The sequence below is a fragment of the Rhipicephalus microplus genome, chromosome 4, assembly GCF_043290135.1.
Source record: "Rhipicephalus microplus isolate Deutch F79 chromosome 4, USDA_Rmic, whole genome shotgun sequence".
Lineage (NCBI taxonomy): Eukaryota > Metazoa > Arthropoda > Arachnida > Ixodida > Ixodidae > Rhipicephalus > Rhipicephalus microplus.
In genome coordinates this window covers 29786026-29808988 of record NC_134703.1, presented here as the reverse complement: position 1 = coordinate 29808988, position 22963 = coordinate 29786026, and the positions used below count along the sequence as shown (strand labels likewise).

Below are 22963 nucleotides of genomic sequence, written 5' to 3'. Positions count from 1 at the left end.
ATTGTGTGGGGTTTAACGTCCCAAAACCACCATATGATTATGAGAGGCGCCGTAGAGGATGGCTTGGGAAATTTCGACCACCTGTGGTTCTTTAACGTGCACCCGAATATGAGCACACGGGCCTACAGCATTTCTGCCTCCATCGAAAAAGCAGCCGCCACAGTGGAATCCGATCCCGCGATCTGCGGGTCAGCTGCAGCCGAATACCTTAACCACTAGACCACCGCGTCGAAGCAAAGTATAGCTACGCATCTAGATGATAGTTCAAGCAAACAGGGCTGTGAGCCGATTAGTGAGCTAGTGTTCATTAGTGAACATCAGTCGGTGTTATAAAGCGCATGGTAAAAAGCTGCACCAAATGACTTTCGCCTTCGCACTCTCCTGGGCGAGTGTGAAAGGAACCCCGCGATATTTTTATTTCGTGAATTAACTTGTAAACAACATTTCAAACTAAATTTGAGAAATAGAATTTTTATTACTGTAGAATACTTCAGCTGAAATTTTAGGCTTTTTTTACTTGTTTTCTAGGATTCAGAATGGTTGCTTTTTGACGTCGTCTGTGATGTGGTCACGTGTGTAACAGCTAGGTTCTCAGCACGGGTGTTTGTATACTGCCAAATAAAACGCAGTTGCAAGTTCAGCGCTATGGTGCTTCCTTCAGTCTCCTGTTGCCCATGCTAGTAATCTGGGCTGTCTTCAAGAAGTTCAAGAGTTTAAAACTAGTGCTTGTGCCAAGTGCGGAGTGTCGTTACATAACGAAGCCCATGATTTTTTTTTTTTTTAATTCTTAGAAGGACTGAAATTTGAACTTATGTCGCTGCGAATTCATTATGTCCACGGTGCAGACTCGGACGCAAGTGAAGGGTAGCGGGCAACGTAAACGATTTTATGCTGTTTCTCGTCCCTTTTGTACGTGCAAGCACGTCTACTCTTCTACAATGTACTTATATTTTTTTTTTCATTTCGCATTACGCTGAATTCGAATTTCGGTTACCCAAGATATAATGCGTTACTGCGGCTTCTCGTATTTTTTTTTCCTGGTTTATCTTTTGAAGCCTCGACTAAGAAATTTCAAGAGATTAGGTCTACTCCCTTTGGTGAATATAAAAGTTTTTTTTTCATTTTACTTTCCTGTGAACTTGTTCGCAGGAAACCTTGTTTCGCTGGAGGCTTCGGTTAAATTACTTGCTTTTGAAAGACTGCGCGCGTCTCTACTTTTTTTGTGCGGAAAAGCACCATCGTGCCCTGTGTGAGAAACTCGCCCTAATCGAGTTATCCATGGAATGATGGATCGCAGCGCTCGAGAGGTTTTGCGTGTTTTACATCAGCAGCCTCCCAAGGGACGCTCGCGAACTCGCATGTCAGGATAATTTTGCATTGCTTAAAATGGCATAGGAAATAGGAGTTAGCACTAGTGTTTCGTATTTCTCACTCTACAGTAATAACAGTTGAGTTTACAACGATACGCGTGTACAGGGATCCCGGTTAGAGAGGGAGGGGGATGGCAGCGCCTAGCCCCCCTACCTTATATTAGGTCAAAGTATGGGGCTCACTGCGTCTCGCCCCCTTTAAGCTGACTAGGGAGGGCAGCCGTCTTCTTTACCCCCCTTCCCCCAAGCCCACGCCTACTAGTTTTAACGCTTTTTGAAACCAAAGGTCCTTGGCTTTACCGTTTCAATCTATAATAGCTTTCCCGCTGTAGTAACATAGTCAAGCTGACGTATGCAAAGCAATAAAATTCGGACGCAGATTTTTTCTATACCATGCCTCCGACGAGCTGACACAACTAGTCGTCAATAAATTAGATAAACTACTACATAATAAATCTCGTAGGTATTGCGCAAAAAACTTGGAAAGGGGATGGACAAAAAATAGGGCTCTTCTCTATATCTTTGTGTGCAATTGTAAGTAGTTGATGAGGGATCAATTCAAGCAAATACGTTGCTATATACAAATGACACAAATGTGGCTGTAAGTTCTCGCAAAATGTGCCGCTAAAACTCGGGATCTACCCATTAACTGCTGTGGCCTACCGTTACACTGCCCACCAAACAGCACTAACACCCTAAAGGACTAAGGCAATGCAAGTGGATATGTAGCCTCCCATGGATTTTCTCTAATTGTTCAACTCGACCCGGCTGCATTCCAACCAACGTCTGCAGTTAAATAGCGTCTAACGATTCTGAATGGGTCCCGGCGATCGAAGAACCCCGCCGCAAACCTTTGTGAACTCCAACGAGAGGAGGCGTAGACCTACATCATCGCCCTTTTCATTCGAAGCTGACTGGAAATGAAGTCAAGAAAATCACATGACGCTTCATTTCATCATTTTTAGTGTCTAAGCAAAAATAAAAGTGTAGTAATTTTCAACCTCCCACTCCACCCCAAAAATGACAATATGACTAGGAGAGATGCCATGGCCAAAGTCTCCAAAGTTTGGAACACCTGAGGTTCCTTAACATTCGCCTAAATATAAGCACACCGGCATTTGGCATTTTGTTTTCATTGAGATTCAGCCGCCGTGAACGGGGTTTGATCCTGCGACTTTCGTGTCAGCCCTCGAGTTTTACCACAACCCACCACGGGAGGTTGAACAAATAAATAGACGGTGGCATAAAATATACAGAAATAAAACACCTAAAATGTAAGCGAAATATACGACCTCAGAAGAGAGCACGTAAATAGACGTTGGCAAAAAATATTCAGAAAAAAAATAGCTAAGATATATAGCCAAATCCACGACTTCAGAAGAGCTAACAGCCTGCTGCGGACACCAACGGCATTAAATTGTAGCACCAATATAATCGTCTTTTTTTTTTTATTCGGCCTATACATCACATAGGGGCACCTTTTTTTCCTTAACTTTGATAGTGGGCGGGAATCCTTGCCGCAGATGCAAGGGCCAGGAGCGCTGGCCTTCCGACCAACTCATCCCCTCAACCCTTTTCTCTCTCCCTCTGCTCCGCTATTCCACGCTGCCCCGAAGCGCCGCTTAGCAGTGCTCTTATCGGCTCGGGGCGCTCCAGCAGGCGAGCCTCGTCTCTCTCCTCGTGCTGAAGACGTGGACGCTGGATCATCTGCCGAGCGCGAAATATTTGCGCAGTACTACTTTTTTTCACGCATCATTGTTTATTCATTTATTGTTTGCGTCAGCTGTATTCGAGTGCTGCTAACCTTCTCCAAGTGTCAAAACGTTCTTAGAAGTGCGTGTCTCGTCCACTTTGGTGACTCGTTCAGTCCTTGTTCTTTTTTTTTTGTTATGTGTGTGTTTGTGTGAAGGAGCATCATTGAAGAACTCGATTCTTCTGCCCGCCTCCGTCGACTGGAATACTTCGTCTGGGAAGCGCCTGAACGTCGGCTCTCCAGGATCCGTTGCCGACGCCCACGCAAATCTGAAATCGTTGCCAAGTTTTCTTCACTTAGTCTTCACTGCACCACCTTTATGTCATGTAAGTCAAACCGCTTTTCGTCGTCGCTTGTCATGGCATTTTTGCGCACACTGGCAAAAATTTTTTTCAGGAACTCTTAAGTTGGGAGCACTTTAGGAGTCTGGGCTGTCGTACGCTGTCGTCGTTGGTCGGCGTAACGCAGGCAATATCGCATGTAGTTTGGCCAGCTGTAGCTTACCGAGCACTCGCTCGCGCCCAAGATATGTCTTGTTGATAGTTTTCTTGATGATGATATTAAGTGCGGACGTTGCTGCTATGGCTAGCTAAATACGACATCGCAAACCACGAATAAAAAGTTAGAGATAAGGGAAACGAGAAGTACGAAGACAGAGAAAGAAATAAAGATATAGAAAAACGCAGAAATAAAGAAAAAATGAAAAGAAACTAAAAAGGAGAAAATGAAAGAAAACCACAGAGAAACAACGAAGGCTGCCCAACTCCACACTTTCAGTATTGCTATCACTCGGACGAGCACGTGTGTGCACATGTGACGCACTGTTGTCTTTTCGTTGTTTCGATAAACAGAAGTGTCATCGTGCTCGACCATCAGCGTGACCAGGTGCGCGCTTACGAATGCGTCTGAGTTTTTAACTTACATCGTCTGCACAATGACCGTAACGTAATCATCATGATGGATATCTGCATACTTACTTAAGAGATCGTGCAAAAGAGTTCCAGCATCCGTGGTCTGTGATCGTCTTCTTCTTGAATAGGAGAAATGTAATTACGCGTGAGAGCTCTTCTAGATGAATCACATTTCTCCTTTAAAAGTTCATGAGTGATGGCAGAAACAGAGCACAGAACCACTTCTCCACGATTTTACGATGTCATCCGATTTAACCGAGAAGGAAGTTTGTAGATCCTGCTAGTCCGCGGGTATGTAAGTTCGTGCTATTCGTGTGCAGTGATGCGAGGCTGTTCCAAAAAAAAATTTCGTGAGATGTCGTTGAACAAGATACGCCCCAAAGTATGAAACATCTCTAGTTCAACGATCTGTCATGACTTTGAGCATCCGCACTCAACCCCACCCCCCGAACTCCTACTTCGTTTGCATTGTAAAATCGCGAAATTCTAAAGGTTAAAATGTAGTCAAGGCATGAGAGGTGCCAAAGCTAGAGACACTGAACTAAGTATTTAGCACCTGAGGGATTTTCGACGCGTATTTATAGGCACACGAGTGCTGCGAATTATAAACTCGTTATTTAAATGGCACGATACTTTCCCTGCGTTAACGTAACTGTCGGGGGAAAAAAATGAAATCTGTTACAACTCACGCCTGTACATGATGAGTAAATATTCGTACACGCCATCAATTGAATAGGGCACAATTATCGGTTATCCCAGTTTTGTGAAGGAGCCGCGCTCACGAGTGGCCCCTATCAACAGCCGTTATCTAAAGCACCGGGTAGTCCTTTCTGCGATGGGCACGCGTTTCTTTACATGTCACTTAATGTTTTCGCATTTAATGTAGTGTCATCTTGTGCATGTGTTGTCACTGATGATTTCTTTTATAAACAATCATTTATTTAACGCGATTGCACTTAACGCGTAACCAACTTTGGTATGTTTTTTAATCAATTGTTATCTTTCCCGTTTTCTGCTTTCCTTCGCAAAACAGTTCTCTTCGACAGAAGAAATAAAGTTGCTCTCAACGATAAAGTGGCCACACATGCTTTGTAGAAAGTCACAATAAACTGGTAAAAGTGAAAATTAACACAGCATAGAGAGAGAGAGAGAGAGAGAGAAATAAATAAAAGAAAGAGACAGGGAGGTTAACCTAGACGAACTGGTTTGCTACCCTGCACGTGGGTGGGGAAAAGGGTCGGAAAGAGCATATATAACGTCAAATCTCTTTAATCTTAAAAAATGCAATAAAAAGCAACTCGCTATACCACATGGCATTTTAAAAATTGATAAAATTGCAATATTATACATCATTGTAAAACACCAATAAAGCCAAACAAATTGTTCGGTGAATTTGTAACTGCCAGCTACCAAAAAAACATTAAATCAAACCAAAATTAAAGCAAACAAAAATATAGTATTAACCCCACGGAAGTCGTCATTATGTTCCCGAACAGCAGGCGAAGAGCACCGCTTTCGGTCTTGAACCGTTAACCACCAAGTACAATGTAACGAGTAGTCTAAAGTTTACTTCAGACATCCACGGACGAAACCCAGCCATATAGTTTCCGTGGTTACTTGCAGCGAGTGCTTTTTCAGGATGTGTATATACTTGCTCTTGGAAAAACATTGTTGGTGCTGTTTATGTTCGCGCGCACACTCATGTTTGTGTGTGCTAGAAGACAGAAGAGCGCATCGCACTTTCCCTCACGCACTGGATGGATCATCGCGTAACTATTTCTTGGAACAAAGCCAGTAAAGATGACCCAGTTCTGCTTGGCAGCCACGAAAGAACCCATCGTCCTCAGAATGGTGCAGGATGCCTGGATGAGACACTGCATGCGTCTGCACCGCTTGCCCGATGGCGACGTGCAGATGGTCGCTCGGTCTGTTGTTTTACATGGACTGCCTCCTCTACTGCGTCATTTTCCCAAAAGCTTTGACCTTTTAATGCCCGCGGAAAATAGCTGTTTTTTTCCCCTCAAAATAACTTTTTTCTACTCCAACTCAGAACTCACCTGCAGTAGTACGTCACTTGGTGCACATGACCAAAAAATTTCTGAAGTGTCACTGTATTGTATCAATACAGTGACACTTCGTATTATTGTGACACTTCATTGACAGGCGCTGCATTCGGCAATGTTTAGATTAGTGCTTACACACATAATTCCCAGTCTTCTTAACAGACCCGCACAGGCTATAAAAATTGTACAAGAATCTGTCCCTGTGCTCCTTTAAAAAAAATTAGGGCATATTTGCACTAGCTGTGCCAAATGTGAAGGAAGTGTGAAGCTGGGCAGCGTTTTTTTTTGTTTCTATTTCTTTCCTTTCTTCTTTCTTGTTTTTTTCGGCTTTCCTGTTTCTGTTTCCCTTTATTTCTATATTACTTCAATTAGTTCTCTGCTTTTCACACTCTCTTTACGGCTTGCTTCCTTTTTTTCTATTTTCATTCGTGGTTTTTCCTGCGTTACACCAAGTGACGGCCGCATACGACAGCCCGGATCCAGTGAGGTGTTCCACACCTAAAGATTCTCTAGGTTACCTCGATTTCTGCCCTCAGTATTAATAGGTTGTGCACGCAGAAGTTATATTTTCCTGGGGTCTCATTATTTGGCAGTTTAAGACTCTCTGCAAATCTAAAACTATGTACATTGCTCAATTTCTGTAAAATTGCAGTCTGTATACCTTAACAGTGTACCATGCTGTTTCTGTATACACATGCCTCAAGGGTGTGAGTACAGGTGTTGTGGACCCGTCAGGCCGAGCACATCTGCTTTTTGCCCAATTGTATTCGCGACATTGTCGTCAGAAATATATAAATGAATGAATGTATGACAAAAGTTTTCGTGCATATAACAAAAAAAGAAAGAAAAGGCATTCAGGCTGCAAGATTCCAAGTTTCGTCACTATGGTGCTTCGAGTTGCAGCAAAGATTTTTAGAACATCTTTGTCCCTAACTTTTCATCTATTTTCCTTCACTTCAGGCCCTCTGCACTGGCCCTTTTAGTAGCCATCAGGCTGCTTGCTCTAGTCCACCGTGCTGGTTCAGACGACCTGGTACCCGACCTCTGCCACCTTATTGACCAGCCCATGTACTGCCGTTGCGACACCGGCGACGAGGACGAAGTAGCCGAAGTCACGTGTTACGTGGGAAGAAAACTTCCGGTGGATCATATTGTCTTTCAGTCATTCGAACAGCAACCGAGCGTAGTTTCCGTAGCGTTCACAGCGTTCGGCAGCGAATATAAGCTCGACTTTGTCCCGACGTTGGCATTGCTCCACATGCCGCAAATCGAGCGCGTCAAGATTTCCCAAGCGGAGCTGGGAGACGTCAAGCCACACGCGTTCCACAACCTGTCGCGTATCGCCGTCCTCTCACTGGACTCAAACGAGATCACCAGCTTGGACGCCGACGCCATAGCGGACCTTCCACGCCTCAAGAAACTAGAACTCGCGGACAACAAGCTGAGAAGATTGCGGGCCGGTTCTCTCAAGAACCTGCCTGCCCTAACGCAGCTGTTCCTAGAGCGCAACCAGCTGGAACTGGTGGACGACGGTGCATTCGAAGACCTAGGTGCCCTTCGCGAACTGGAGCTGAGCGACAACGCGATCCAGAAGCTTAGCGAGCAAAGCTTCCGGGGTCTGGAGCGCGTAGCGAGGCTCGACCTTTTCCGCAACAAGCTGACGCGCCTCGAGGCCCGCGTGTTCAGCGCCATGCCCCAGCTGGCCGAGCTGGACCTCAAGTACAACCAGCTGTCCGAGGTCGACCCGCTGGCCTTCGAAGGGCTGCCGCAACTGACGGTGCTCTACATGTCGTACAACCGACTGCGTGTACTGCCTGCGAACATGTTCCGAGGGGCTCCCAACCTGGTGTCCGTGGACCTGTCCCAGAACCAGCTGCTCACGCTTACCTGGAGGACGGTCCAGGACCTGGCGAAGATCGACGCCGAGTCCTTCGACATGAGCCTCACCGGTGAGGGGAGCTGCATTTCACGCCTGCTTTATAGGTTATGTGGGCTTTTATTTTTTGCCTTATATGCACGATTGCGTTCACTTGTTCAATGATTATGATTGGGACATAGGAATGCTGTAAGCTCAGGCGTATAGAAACAGATATAAGCAAATAGATTCCTCATTATCTACGAACATGCAGGAGGACTAAACTGCAAGAATAAAGGGGGAAATGGGCTCTTCGAAAAGCATCGTAGCTAATTCATTGATAATTTGTCCCAAATTCTTTCCAGGACTATTAGAGTGGGAGTAGGACTACTTTGCTATATGACAAAGCCGAGTGAAGTCGAACCCTTAAAAAAGCGGCGCACACACACACACGCACACACACACACACACACACACGAACTCCAAAAACTCAAGTGGGGGAAATACACTGCTGCTGCATAACGACCTGCTCATTCATGAGAAGCTAACAAGTTTATTTATTACAGTTTCATGCTGCACACGCTAGGTTTTACCCATGTTATTTTTTTTAACTATGGCTTTTAACTAATTGGCTTTTTCAAATAAAAATAAAAATTTGGGAAGTTTCCCCTCTTCATTTATGTTAGATTGGCTTGAGCCCGTTATACCTCCTGGTGGTACGGGCTACCCCCCTTTTTACTTTTAGTTATTTTTACATATAGGGGGCGGAAAAAGCACACACACACACACACACACACACACTTACTTTCGGATTTAGGAAATAGCATTTTATATTGCAAATATGTAAATAAGATATTCAACTTATATTACTGTAGCGTTTCTGGTAGCTAATACGGTCTAGCACACTAATTCATAATTCGCTTGAAACAGTCACGTGCGCCACGTAGTACGTAGACCAACGGGAACGCGGGCCACAGGAACTGAACGAGGTCAGGCCCTCGTGCACTTGACCTTGGCGGCATTCGTGGGCAGATCATACGCGTGAGACCAGCTCGCAGAACAGAGACTAAGGGGAGGGGATGCTAGCGTACACAAACACACGGCACCCCGAAGCCCTTTCCCTCAGCCGGCATGGCTTTGACGCGGGACAACATTATATACAGTACACATTCGTGCCGACAGATCGGTTCCTGCCGCCATGCTTCCCTGCAAAGGAGAGAACACGCCCCCTCCACGGTAGATGTGCGCTTTATATATAAGTGGCCCAACCTCTCCGGGCGTACCAACATAGGCACCAGGCAGTGTTTGTTACAATTAGTCTTATTCTCAGCCTGCTCAACGAGCAAGCTGATAAACGAAAAACAGCCCCCCCCCCACCCCCACCCTTGGAAGAAAAGCTCTAGAACAAAGCAAAATGCTTCCTAAAGTAGACACTTCACTTTTATCGTTTTCTCTCGGCCATTCCTCTACTGCAGTGTGTGTCAGGATTCTGGTCTTTTCAAATAGCATACAGGCGACGACGTGCGTTGCGGAGTTGAAACGCGAATAGTCATTGCTTCCGAAGATACTTCTGACTATTACATGTGTTATTGGACCCGACACATCGAGGAATCGAGACATCACCTCGTCGAACAAGTTTGCCTCACGTAGGTCCATGAGCAAAATTCACCGCCGAATTGTTTTATCCGATAACGTCCAAACATTAGCATCACCGCTGGGCTCCATAACTCAGCCATTTCTGGCATCGAATGTCACATCCAGTTTCTGTTAAGGTCCTTGCTTTCGTTTTCTTTAGATACTTTGAGCTAGCTAAAGCTAGTTTAGCTAGCTTTAGCAGCTATTGCTGCTGTTCTTGGGAAGCTGAAGAGTGGACCCGCCCAACGAACCAATTCTCTCCGACTATAAATCGGCAATGCAACAACCTCATCCAGGGACTCCCACAAACAAGTTCTGCCGCCAGGCGCTAGCATCACTGAAAGACGCTACCAAATAAAAGGCATCAACACAACTTTTAAGTGAATAGCTTCACATGTTGGTATCAGCCGCAACAAAAGAGCAGATGCCCTGGCCAACCAAGCACTTTCAAGACAACCAACAATCAGAGCTTCTGTGAGCCACCATCAAAACAAACAATTCCATGGCATTTCCGTTGTCTATGGAATTAGACCCATCATCCTTGTGTCACAAGAGACCTTAGTCGAGCCGAGTCAACTCTGCTATGCAGAATAATAAGAACAGGATCGGAACACACTCTTGCATGGTTATTTAAAGACAGGGGCACTCCTTCCCCACTGAGCGTGCACTAATGTGCAATGAAGACGCGGATATTCAGCCCTCTCACTTGTCGTGCAAGCGGGTTTGTTGTGAAAGGTAGACTTTAGTGGACACTAAGGTTGCACTGCGGGCTTGCTGGTTATTCATAATATCCGAGGTATAGCGCATCTAGGACGGGGGAGAGAAGAAGAACACGTGCACAGCGCTAACTTTCAGTAATGCATGCAGTTTATTCCGAGAATCAACAATACATATACCCTAACACGGCGCATAACCATCCACTTGCTCAAACCTGAAATCGTTTTGGCGAACATCTGTGAGTTTCGCTCAATAACTTTCGGGCAAAGGCTATGAAGTTATGCAAACGATGAACCTAAACGGTTTGCAAAAAAGCGTTGAAAAGACTAACAAGCTTAGATTCGAGGTGTTTCTAGCGCGAAGACACAAAGTCGACGTCCCGTTAAGGGTTATCATATCAGAAAAAAATACCTGGCAAAAGTGCATGGCATCGTTTAACCTGTGGGATCGTAGCCACCACAGGTTAGAGACCGGCGGGGGGGGGGGGGGGGGGGGTAAGACCAGGCTAGAAACCTCACTAACAGCTGCTACGACCCCTCCTTTTCTCGCCTCAGCAAAAACAAAGGTATACGAATTTACACCCATATATTTCGTTAGTGTTCCTTCCAACGATGCTTGTGTGCAGGGGCTCCGCGGAAGTATGTATATCTGAAGTGTAAGGGCGACGTTTGTTGGCACACAAGCATCGTTGGAAGGAACGCTAACGAAATGACAAGGCTCATAATAGTAGCGCGATTCATCGCCAAATTTGGTGGCACGTATGTCAGCAAGCCATCCATATTATTATCGGCGAAAATTTTGAATGTCACGTGATTTGCTTACTAGATACACGATTTCTGGTTTGAGCAGGTGGATTGTATACGCACCGTGTTAGTATATATACATATTTATATATATATATATATATATATATATATATATATATATATATATATATATATATATATATATATATATATATATATATACACACTGTTGATTCTCGGTGTAAACTGCATCGTTCAAAGTTAGTGCTATGAATTTGCCATGTGTCTTCTCTGTCCCGTCCTCGATGCGCTATACCTCAAATTAAATGGACAGTATGCAGAAAGGAGAGTTCCTCCACGGAAGCTGTGAAAACATTGTGTTTCCGGAAAGTCCATGGCTGATGCGAAAGCAAGTGGCTATAACATATATACTTTTACGTTTTCTACGAGAGACAGGATTAAGCGATGTATGGTGAGCGGAGCTACAAGGAAAGAGTCGCTCAGGCGGAATGATTGTCGGCAGGGTCTGCTAGGCTATTCCTGCCTGTGGCTACAAAATCCCCACCACCACCACCGTGCACCACCCAGGGGTTAATTGTTGCTCTTGGTACGAGGGCATATTCTTCAAGACAACCTCTGCGTGCGTCTTGGCTTCCCATAGAGCTCCTTGCACCTCACTGGTCGCAAGGCTGGCTCAGGCAGGCAGGAACAAGATGGTCGGCTTTGTCGGTCTCATTCCATGATCTAAAGCCCCGTTCACACTGGCAAGTTCTTTATCGCGCGGGTAGTCACGACTGCATCGGTGACAAAACAGCCGTATTCGTACTGGAGCTCTCGCCGTTGCGCTATGGTATTCGGTCATTTTAGCGACGCAGGCGGCGCCATGTAGCCGTGTTCCGAAGCTGTCACTCGGTGACAAATATACGACGCAGCTCGGCCTCTCGGTAGTTATGAACCAATGAACCCGTCTTCACGCTCTGCGACGCTGACTTATAAACACTCGCGACATCGTGCACAGTCTCTTCCGCCATTTCGACCTTCCGCTGCGCCGCCTATAGTCGCTGGAATGGTCGAATACGATCATTGCGTCCACCAACTCCCCTGAAACGCGCTGTATCATCGCTTTAAAAGAACGGAGTCGACTTTCAGCGCGGCTGTTTGCATGACAGCCACGACAACGCTGGCAGCGTTCCATCCCCATACCATCCGCATGGCTCTACAAGCATTCTACTCCGTTCTCTCACTACCTCGCATTGTAAGTGGCTTGCGATAAGCGATGGTATAGCTTGATGGTGTGCATATGGGTAACACTACAAGGAACACACTACAGAGAACACACAGGACAGATACAATTTAACAGAACGAACGCTATACTGCCCCCGTGTTCCCATTGTAGTGTGTTCCTTGTAAAGTTCTATACCTGCCACGCGGAGCAACTTAAGTGCACTTTGAGAGCATACACTTCCCCGCTAACATCATCCACCCACTGTCAGACAGAAACGTTTAGTGATACTCGCTGCGAAGCGCACTTGTCAGCGAGTGCGCTAGCCAAACTCACTTGAATGCGACACACAACCTCGGTAGCAGTGACTCTATAGAATAAATACAAGTTACTCTCTGAAGCAGAGTCCATAGATCGTCTTGAGTACCATTTTCTTCGTTATGAATATTTTTGTGCATTAAAGATACTGTAGGTACCACAAGAACTACGCTATTCTCGCTCTGCGGCATGTATAGTTTACAGCCGCGACCGCCTGGGAAGCATAACCTATTCCAACACCATGACCAGCACACGCCGTGCAAAAGTCACAGCCGCTGCGAATGGCTGTTAAGTTTATTTGCAGGACTGCTCATAGCCGTAACACATTATCGCGAAATAAGCATTGACTCAAGTCTGTTGGGCTGCTTAAGCATGCATCGACACTGCCATCATTTCCAAACACTTCCCTTCCTCGTGCAGCAGAGCACCGCCGAGTTTCGGGGCGTAAGCATATACAATAAATTTTACAGTGTGACCATGGTATTACCCAACCATAATCACATCTCCAAACCACCGTGAAACTTGCCCCTTTCGTCGCATTGTTCACAAGCGACGCTAACCTCTCGGAGGCGAAAATGGTCTCAGACCGTTCAGCGCAACGAGGGCTTCTTCCGGTCGCATGACGTGTCGAGTGATTTGTCGAGAAGTTATTCAGTATGAACGGGATTGAACGATAAAATAACGAGGCTTGTTTTCGTCCCATCAAATATGTTTATCTACAATGAAGCTACCACACGTGCATCGGCTTTATCTGCATACTTTCCATTGTTATGCCATGCATCCACGAGTCTCGTGTTCTTGTGAAGTAATTAACTATGCTGCTCTAGAACGATTTGTACTCGGCGTGTATGATGGTGGTGTATGTGTCTGCATGCGCGTGCGTGAGTGTGTGCGTGCGAGAAAGATAAACATAGAGAGTGCGTGCTCGCAGATACCATTGCTGATTTTATAAATGGTGCGTATAGGATTCCTGGCCACTTATTTCGTGTTTTGTTCTAGCTCGTTGTAGCATCAGTGCTATTTAGCACCAATGGCTGACGACATCGCGAACTACTTTTTTTTTTTGTGTGTTTACATGTTGCTCCTTCCGTTCCCCACATACTGGATTTCGATTTCGTCGTCACGAGACAGCTTTATTATGACGGCTGCAAATGATCGATGGAAACATCGGAACGTGATCTACCGTTTCTCTTTGCCGTGTGGCAGCAGCCAGGCACTCAGCGCCTAAAGTAGCTGATGCGAAAAACACTCTCAGAAATGAAAGCCTCGCAAGATGTCACTCTCGTCCGTCAGCCTGCGAGCGTGAAAGAAGCCGCAGAAAGCAGGACTGGAAAGAGAAAGCACAGCATTCCATTTGCAGAGGTAGCTCCCCTGATTTCGATAAGATGGATGAAATCGGCCAACGAAATCCGTCAAAATCCTGCCGAGCCGGGAAGCCCACTCGCAAGTGTTTCCCATTTAAGTTTGTGCTATTATTTTGGTGTCTCAGCAGTCACTTTGCAGTACTGCGTTTCATCTCCCCACTCCAGCTTCTTTTTTTGTGTGCACAAATTTATCCGTGTCACCACTTCGCTAACGTCCATTTATGACTCGAGCAATACTTCCGCTTCCCGTCCTCTGACATCCCTAGGCGTGCGCAGAGTTTCCCATTAGGGGAGGCAAAGTTTTGTCGCAGTATGCCCCTTCCCCTTTGGCTGGATTCGAAAGACAACGTGCTTCACAAGGTGTGGGAGCGGGCTAGTTGGTATTCTGTTATATTAAAACTTAAGCGAATAAGATACATACGCAGTGGACAAGTGCTAACTTGGCAACATTAAGGAAGCTTGCAACCATGATGCAATTGGCTAATACAACCAGAGATAAAGACTGGCAAGGTGGGTACGCCTTTTCATGTAGTTATTTTCCAAAAAAGCTACGCGGCGAAAGCAAATTGCCTCGTGACTGCAAAGTTTCCTAAATTTCCTAAATTATCGCTTGTCTTCGTAGTTCCTTCATCCGCTGTGTACCATCTGCGATCAAGTTCTTACATTATACGCTTCACGAAGCATGAACGTATGAAAAAGTGTATACAGCGCAATTCACTGTATCCGCATGCATTTTGTGTCTGTTTTTGAGTTTTTATTGATATCGTTTAGTTGTGAATTTTTACGAGAGTGACCTCTAATTCTTGAATTGTGTTATGTAAACTTCTTATGCTATTTATGTTTGAATTTTGTGTGTACGATTGCAGGTTGCTTGAAATCAATGTATTGAATATATATATTGTTTTGCCAGTGCTGATGTTTAAGCTTTGCACTGTCACGGACTGCGGAGGGACAAGGGCCTTTGTCAGGCTGTTCGCCTTTAGCCCTTTGCCCCTGCAGTGAGCTCTGCATCCGGCTTACTGTAAATAAAGTACTACTACTACTACTACTAAAAAAAAAACGGACCATGACGTGCTTCTCACGATGGCCTGACTTCAGTCTCTGGTTTTTCAGCACTAAATATAGTAAGTAAACATTTCTGGCGACGCCAGATCATAGGCCTATGGCTGCCGTTATCACAAAGAAGAAAAAACTGCATGGCCACAGATTTGCTTTTTAAACAATAAAGGTACATGCCCGACTGGGTAATATTGTGGGGTAGACTGTGCACCCCACGTGGTTATGGTGCTATCTCACGAATTTTCACACAGCGCAAATGTTTCGATGCAGAGACCCTGCTCTTTAGGTTCATTATAACGTCCTTTGAATGAACATTGCAGAAAAAAATAGATAGACGGGTATGTGGGGTTTAACGTCGCAAAACCACCATATGATTATGAGAGACGCCGTAATGGAGGGCTCCAGAAATTTTGACCAGCTGGGGCTCTTTTAACGTGCACCCGAATCTGAGCACACGGGCCTACAGCATTTACACCTCTATCGAAAATGCAGCCGCCGCAGCCGGGATTCGATCCCGCGTCCTGCGGGTCTGCAGCCGAGTACCTTAGTGACTTGATCACTGCGGCGGGGTGGTGCATGATTTCACTCTGAGCCTTCTTGATACCGCCGTCAGTGTACTGTATTTGTGTACTACGTTACATTTGAGCTGATCCTACACGTGTAGAATCATTGCGCTTCCCTCGACTTTCGTGATTTCATTGCGAAAAACACCTCCTCCTTGTGTCCTCAGCTTTACCGAGGTATGTCGTAATGCAATAAAAAGTGAGTTTGTTAAGCTGTGCTGGGCGAAAGCAAGAGCTGACATTCGAAACTTTCACGGAGCATGTAATCCTGATTTTTAAGACTGTTTTGTAATAATAGTTTCTACAAGCCATATACACTTTTCTGTTTGCCGCCTTTGAAGCAGTGTCGTTGGCAAACTCTCGAATATGGTTCTAACACGACAGATTTATTTTATTTTTTGCATTAAAACATGATTGCTGGTTTGCTGTCAATAAGTAATATTGGTCCCCGAACTCACTCGTGAATTGTTATTACTGGTGCCAGCTGCCAATAAATGCCTTTCGCTTCCATGTAACCTTCGTATGCACAGCATTGATTGATTGATATGTGGGGTTTAACGTCCCAAAACCACAATTTGATTATGAGAGACGCCGTAGTGGAGGGCTCCGGAAATTTTCACCACCTGGGGTTCTTTAACGTGCACCCAAATCTGAGTACACGGGCCTACGACATTCCCGCCTCCATCGGAAATGCAGCCACCACAGCCGGGATTTGATCCCGTGACCTGCGGGTCAGCAGCCGAGTACCTTAGCCACTAGACCACCGCGGCGGGGCCGTACGCACTGCAGGTGCTGCGTTTCAAATGGCACTTTGGCGTGCTGCTGGACGTATCGACGCGCTTAAAACAAGTGGGCGAAAGATAACGAGACACCCATAGTCTTACACGAGTGTCTCTTTCGTCCACTTCTGTATACAAAGGATATCCATGGCATAAAGAAATAACTGTGGCATCAGCGTATGCACATATGCACCCAATACGGAATCAAAACGGTGGCCATTTGCTTTTGTTCTTCATTCAAGAAAAAAAACCCATAGCCTTACACGAGTGTCTCTTTCGTACACTTCTGTATACAAAGGATATCCATGGCATAAAGAAATAACTGTGGCATCAGCGTATGCACATATGCACCCAATACGGAATAAAAACGGTGGCCATTTGCTTTTGTTCTTCATTCAAGAAAAAAAACCCATAGCCTTACACGAGTGTCTCTTTCGTACACTTCTGTATACAAAGGATATCCATGGCATAAAGAAATAACTGTGGCATCAGCGTATGCACATATGCACCCAATACGGAATAAAAACGGTGGCCATTTGCTTTTGTTCTTCATTCAAGAAAAAAACTATAAATTTTGTTTTCCGCTTCCTGTTAACTCTCTTGGGTGCCCTAGGGCACCCAAGAGAGTTAACAGGAAGCGGAAAACAAAATTTCTCCATGCGCTACCGCTGCTTATACCTTTCGTATTGTTGTCAAGGCCAAAGTTTACCTTCTCTAAATTGTTTCTTTACTCTATGTGTGGGTGGCATTGAAAAAAAAATAGAGAAGACGCTGTCTATACGTTAGCATCATACGACGGAGTCGAGCTGCAACGGTGTGAGATGCAATTGTTTGTATCTTACACCGTCAACCAGGGCGACGGCAAGCGCATGACCACAAGACGTGCTTAGCTGGGCCCGACAGCGTGAGTTCGGTCGTATCTTATTCTCCGAAGATGAACGTTGCAACCACTAATCGAGGAAATAACATTACAAGATACGCCAGCGCTGATGAGAAGATAAGCAGTAGAACGTGGTTCATCTGCGCAGTGCGCTGATAAGAAAGGAGAGTGAGGCAGACGACTGGCCGAGGTGAGAGCGCTTAGTGGCGATGCCATTGGTCATGTGCTTATCCTCGCTTTTTTTTTTTTTTTGCAACTCAGCTCCGCCGTATACTGCGCTGACGCACAGAAAAGTCGCCACTCACGCACAATAGCTAAAGATTTGGCTGACTGTACGTTCCTGCCGAGACGACTGACTTCATTGGTCGTATAGCGCCATCTAAGGTGGCACCGACTATGCTGCAAGCCAACTGATAACAGCCCGAACATAATTTACACGCACTGGATTGAACTTTTCCATGCTTCGGGGGGAGCACCTGTGTATGTAGATTCTTACACTGTAATCGCAGGAGTAGCTAAAGAACAGCCAGCTAGAAAGAACGCCATCGAAATACACTTGCCTCGTGACAGTCGGTTGATTCAACTGACTCATCGTACATCCCGAACAAACCACCTGAGCGCAGTAATTCCACCCCGTACCCGCACCCCTACATTCCATCAGTCATTCTGAACTGCCCGAACTGCCAGAACTGCCCGAGACTGGAATGGCCTTCCAAAAGATGTTGCACTTGTCCGTGATGCAACACGCTTCAGATATACCATCGAACATACATGAATTGATGCCTTTGGACTTGCCTTTGTGAAATGGATTGTCTTATTTTTATTGCCGCCATTTGTATCTACACTTTGTATTTTAGTCTTATTGATGTTTATTGTTATATTGTTTATCGTTTTCTCTTTACTTATGATACCCACCCCTCATGTAATGTCCCTCGGGACCCTCGAGGTACCAATACATAAATAAAAAAATAAATAAATAAACGCTGAAAAGAAGTGAACCAACACCAGCATGAATATTTGTACTGCCACGGGGACTAAATGTTACTTATTGCGTAAAAGCTTTTATCGCTAAGAAACGATACAAAAAAGACGACAGGACTTTGCGCTACTCCAATCTGAGTACAGTAGGGCTGTGTCTTGTCTTCCTTGCATTGTTTTGCTACGCATATAGTTTCGTGGGCAAAAAAAAAAACAACTTTAAGCTATCGTAGCATTTTCCTCACTGCACGGGCACAATATACTGCGTAGTTCTGTGATATTTTTGAAAGAAATATACTTTCTTAGGGCACAGGGAACATTTCAGAAAGAAGGCGCGCTCTGTCCTGTCTGCCGTCTTTCTGAAACGTTCCCTGCGCACTAAAAAAGTATATTTCTATCAAATATACAGTACCAATCAACCCAAGTCTCTCTGCGATGCACTCTTACCCTTTGCTGTCCACTCGCAGGTAACAAGTTCAGCTGCGACTGCCGGTTGGCCTGGATCCTACACCTGGAGAAAGCCACGCGCAACGCAAAGTTCCGGCGAGAACTGCGTCACATCAAGTGCGACTTCGAAGACGCCTCGGCTGCCAACGCGACCATCGGTGGCAGCAAAGTGGTCCGGTTGAGCCTGAAACAGCTGGGATGCACGGAGGACTACGAGCGACCCGCACTGAGCGATGTCTCGCTCACCACTGACACTCCGGCGTCCGGGCTATCTTCCGCGAGTCCTTACGAAGACGACTACTACGACGTCAGCGATGACGAAGCAGAAGACGACGAGAACTGGCCCGGATCACCGCCGCACAGCAGGCAACGGTCGCAAGAGGAGACCGCAACGAACGAAGTCGATGTCATCCTGAGTCAGCAAAAAGCTCTAGAGAAAGAGGCCTCGACGGCCAGCCACAACGTTCCTCACGGCACGTCTTCGAAAAGCGCGCCGTTTCGGGCCGCGAGTCTGCTAGCTTTCACTTTCTTGCTCTCAGTCCGAGCGCGAAACTGCTTCAGGTGATGACGTTGAATTTGGAACGCGTGGTTGGTCGTCACGCTTTACTGCACAAAAAAAAAAAAAGAGCAGAGGCGAGTAATGTAGCGATTTGTTCCGCTTAAGTTTGTGTCATTTCTTTGCCCCCCACGCGCTTTTGTCGCTCGCTATTCACGCCCGGCTGATCCCGCTGACAGCGGATGCGATGTGCCGCTGTGACCGGTGATGGGGACGATAAAAAATGCGTTAGAGCATAATCGTTGCATTATCAACCACCCCCTCTCGTTTGAGATTAGACAAACCAGGAAGCTATTCTGGAAATCTCCATCTAATAGACGTGTCTACTTTGGCATGAAGTCATCAACGTGTGTTTCATTGCAAAAAAAGAAAAAAAAAAGACAAGCCAGGACATAATCGCGCTGGTACGTGTTAAACCGAACTCGGAGGTTACGCGATAACAGAATCAGTGTTAATGCATGACCTCCAACATTCGCGCGGCCATTCTTTTGCTCTCATTTGCCTGGAAAGTTGCGCAAGCTCCGTAACGCCAAGATGACGTTGCGGAAAAACCGGAAAACAGGGGCCGCGCTGCTAGCCAAATCTCCGGCCACTCAACGGTGGACGAAATGGACAGTCCACAAAATGGACGCTTCCAGATAGCTGCCCGGGTTAGTGTAGTAGCAATTTTATCGACGCCATAAAGTGTAGAGGTGTTCAACTTTCTGAATATTATCAAGCGCACTGATGAAAGACGTCACAAGATTCGCGTCGATTTTTGAGATAGGCATCGTAAACACATCATAAATAAATGTACAGTCATGAGCAGGCTTAACCCGAACGTTCCGCAGCGTGTGCTGAAACACTATGATTGACGCTAGCGCCGCGTAGCTTTGGGTTCTGCTGTAGAGACTTTGCGATACACCATCTAAGCAATATCTCGGCAACCGCGCCAGCGCTTAACGGCTGACATCAGTCCAGGTCAGGCGTGAGCGTTCAAGTTAAACTTGCTGACGGCCTCGCCGTGGGGGTCTAGTGGCTGAGGTACTCGGCTGCTGACCCGCAGGTCGCGGGATCGAATCCCGGCTGCGGTGGCTGCATTTTTGATGGAGGCGGAAATCTTCTAGGCCCGTGTGCTCAGATTTGGGTGCACGTTAAGGAACCCCAGGTGGTCGAAATTTCCGAAGCCCCCCACTACGGCGTCTCTCATAATCATATGGTGGCTTTGAGACGTTAAACCCCACATATCAATTATTAAGCTTGCTGACGACTGTGCGTTCGATCTCGTCTATCCAGTGCCCTGCTCTCATAGTGGTTAGGTGGCAGACAGCACTACTTTACAAAAAAAAAGAAGGTCCTGACCGTCATGTTGTATTACTCCAGGATGTGCATAAGAAAAGTAAAAATGCAGACATGAGTGGTTAGCAAGGTTTGATTAAGCTTATAGATATTGCTTTGTATCACATACTCAACCTAACACCAATGAGAACTAACGAAAGCCAAAAGAAGTATAGAGCTGTTACTGTTGCATGTGTCGAACAAAAAAAAAACGAGCCCTTAAATCTACACTCACTTCCTTCATTCATAGCAAGGTTCTGGCAGACTTGGTGCTTTCAGGTGACATGCGAGAGATTTTCGGTCAGCTGCCAGTTCGTCGTAAAATCGCGTGCTACGTGACACCAACAGGCGAAAAGAGTGTTCCACACTCGATCCAATGGCGACAGGCGGTGTTGCCTGACGCTGTCGCATTCAAATGCGCATATATACCCTATAAAGTGGACGGAGGGACGACCGCCACCGTAGGTAGGGCATCGGCCGTGTTATTCGAAAGCCGCATGTTCGGACCCTGCTGGTGGCGCGTTACGCTTTAGTCCACATTTCTTTCTTAACATTTGCATCATCATTACTTCTAGTAACATCCCCTATACTTTCCCTGACATTGTTGCCTTTTAGTTCTCGCGAAAAAGAAATGCTACATACGTAACTGACTGACTGCTTCGCATAAAACCGATTCCCCCAAAGTGTGGTATCTTCCAAATTTTCGTCTTTACTTCGGTTTATGAAGCAGTGTTTTGCTAAGAAGTTAATAGGAACAGAAGCTCATCTTACAGCCGCAGGTTTCACGGCGTGTATGCCAAAACTGGTGGCAGCCCTCCATGTTCCGAGTGGATATCTTGCAAACATCCCTGTGAAGGGGTTTGCTCAAATCTAATCATATAAATCATGCTCGTTTATTATGAATCATGCATTTCCATTCGTGGGAAAAGCAATGTTATTTATTCTAGCAACTTAGTTGAAGAAATATAACTTTACCATTAGCACGCAGGAGATATTTAAAAAATATATATTAACTATGGATGGGTGAGTAAGTGAATGGATGGATGCAAGGACTTCATTAGGGTCCCTCGAAATACGCTCTAGCCCGTAGCAGCTCGCTCTCCCGTCGGAACAGAAAGTCTAAGCATCTCTCCTGTGTCGTGGACCCGTTAGACTGTCAATAGCTGTACGAAAAAAAAATATGTATACAGCCCAAATATAATGAGCTGACCATTTTTAAAGGAAGTGGCTGAAAAGTTATCAATTGTGTTGAAAAGAACTGGTTATTCATTGATTATGTTATGGTTCCACTGTACTAATTTTTTTTGGTTATGCTATTGCTAGACATTATTAAACAATAATGTAGTTTCGACCCGAAGCCACAGCCTTCTGCAACTTTTTTTTTTTTTTGCTGAGCTTGCAGTGGGTGAATGAACGTTTTGCACGTGTAATAGCATTCATTATTTAATTACTGATTGCGACAATGCGAGCTTTCGGTTGGCAACATTTCAGCCTTATATTTTGAAGCAAATGAGTCATCATATGTGTCCGCACATTAAAAGTACTCAATTTCGGCGACCGAGTGCAGATAAATGATTTTCATCTCTTCAAGATTCCATCGCATCCCCTGAAAATTTGCCTTATTTTGAAGTCTACACGTGAATGTGCTTGGTAAAAATAACATCGCTGTTACTTCAACAGTGGCTGTGAAAATTAGATGCTCTCGCATACTGTTTTGATTTATTTCTAATGGTATCGATCTGACGAAATAAAGAGAACCCTTCAAAACACATTTTAGGGTAACATCACGTCACCATATTTTATATTCTTATAAACCACGCTCACAAAGACAGAAATAGAAGAAGCCCACAATACCTTTGGTCTTTACCTGTATCACTATTTCTATCGTAAATGTGCATAATGGATGCAACAAAGTGTGGCATATATGCAATCGTAAACTTTGATCGCACGCTAATTGAACGCACTGTGCGCAAGAATTACAGTTTCAGCGCACACATTAAACTTCCAGTTTTGTAAAAAGGTAAGTGTAACGGCGACACAGCAGTAGCGAAGTCACTGTACTATTGAATCCTATTTACTCCGCTCCAATGACGAATACTTACATTATTTCAGCGTTCCAGTGTAAAATCTTGACTTCGTGAAAATAAAGATTGCGTTTTAGACTCTACAATTGCGATGAAAAACGTTGAAAAGGCAGTAAAACATCCACACCGGTGTTTTCTATTCTGCGTCTTAAGAAAAAAAAGTCATCTGCAACCATCCCCAACTATTACTCCAAACCATTAATGTGACGAGAGTGCAGACAACTTCGGTCGTCTGCTGTTGCTGTAATGCCATGGTAAGGCAGCCCCACTGTCACATGGTTGTCTACCGTCTCACGGCAGTTGTCGCTTCTCTTCATAAATAAAAAACTTTTTATTTCTCTATGGC

General features: G+C 45.3%; 2 protein-coding genes across 2 annotated transcripts in view; one reads left to right on the top strand and one right to left on the bottom strand.

The window, feature by feature from the left end:
- Positions 1-18775, bottom strand: part of LOC119171587 (ATP-binding cassette sub-family G member 1-like) — a 73172-nt gene extending 54397 nt beyond the window's left edge. Inside the window, exon 1 of the mRNA XM_075892413.1 lies at positions 18661-18775. The gene's annotated coding sequence lies outside the window, so the exon portion shown is untranslated. The remainder of the gene's footprint in view (positions 1-18660) is intronic.
- LOC119171810 (uncharacterized) lies at positions 2999-22703 on the top strand. The gene is made up of 3 exons (XM_037422660.2): positions 2999-3449; positions 7058-8046; positions 18681-22703. Coding segments are annotated over exons 1-3 (1536 nt in total). The 5' UTR covers positions 2999-3447; the 3' UTR covers positions 19226-22703.
- The last annotated feature ends 260 nt before the right edge of the window (positions 22704-22963 follow it).

Bases quoted from the DNA above. Each gene is read 5' to 3' on its own strand.
- LOC119171810 (XM_037422660.2), top strand. The intron at 8,047-18,680 runs GTGAGGGGAGCT...GTCCACTCGCAG, and splicing joins CTTCGACATGAGCCTCACCG to GTAACAAGTTCAGCTGCGAC.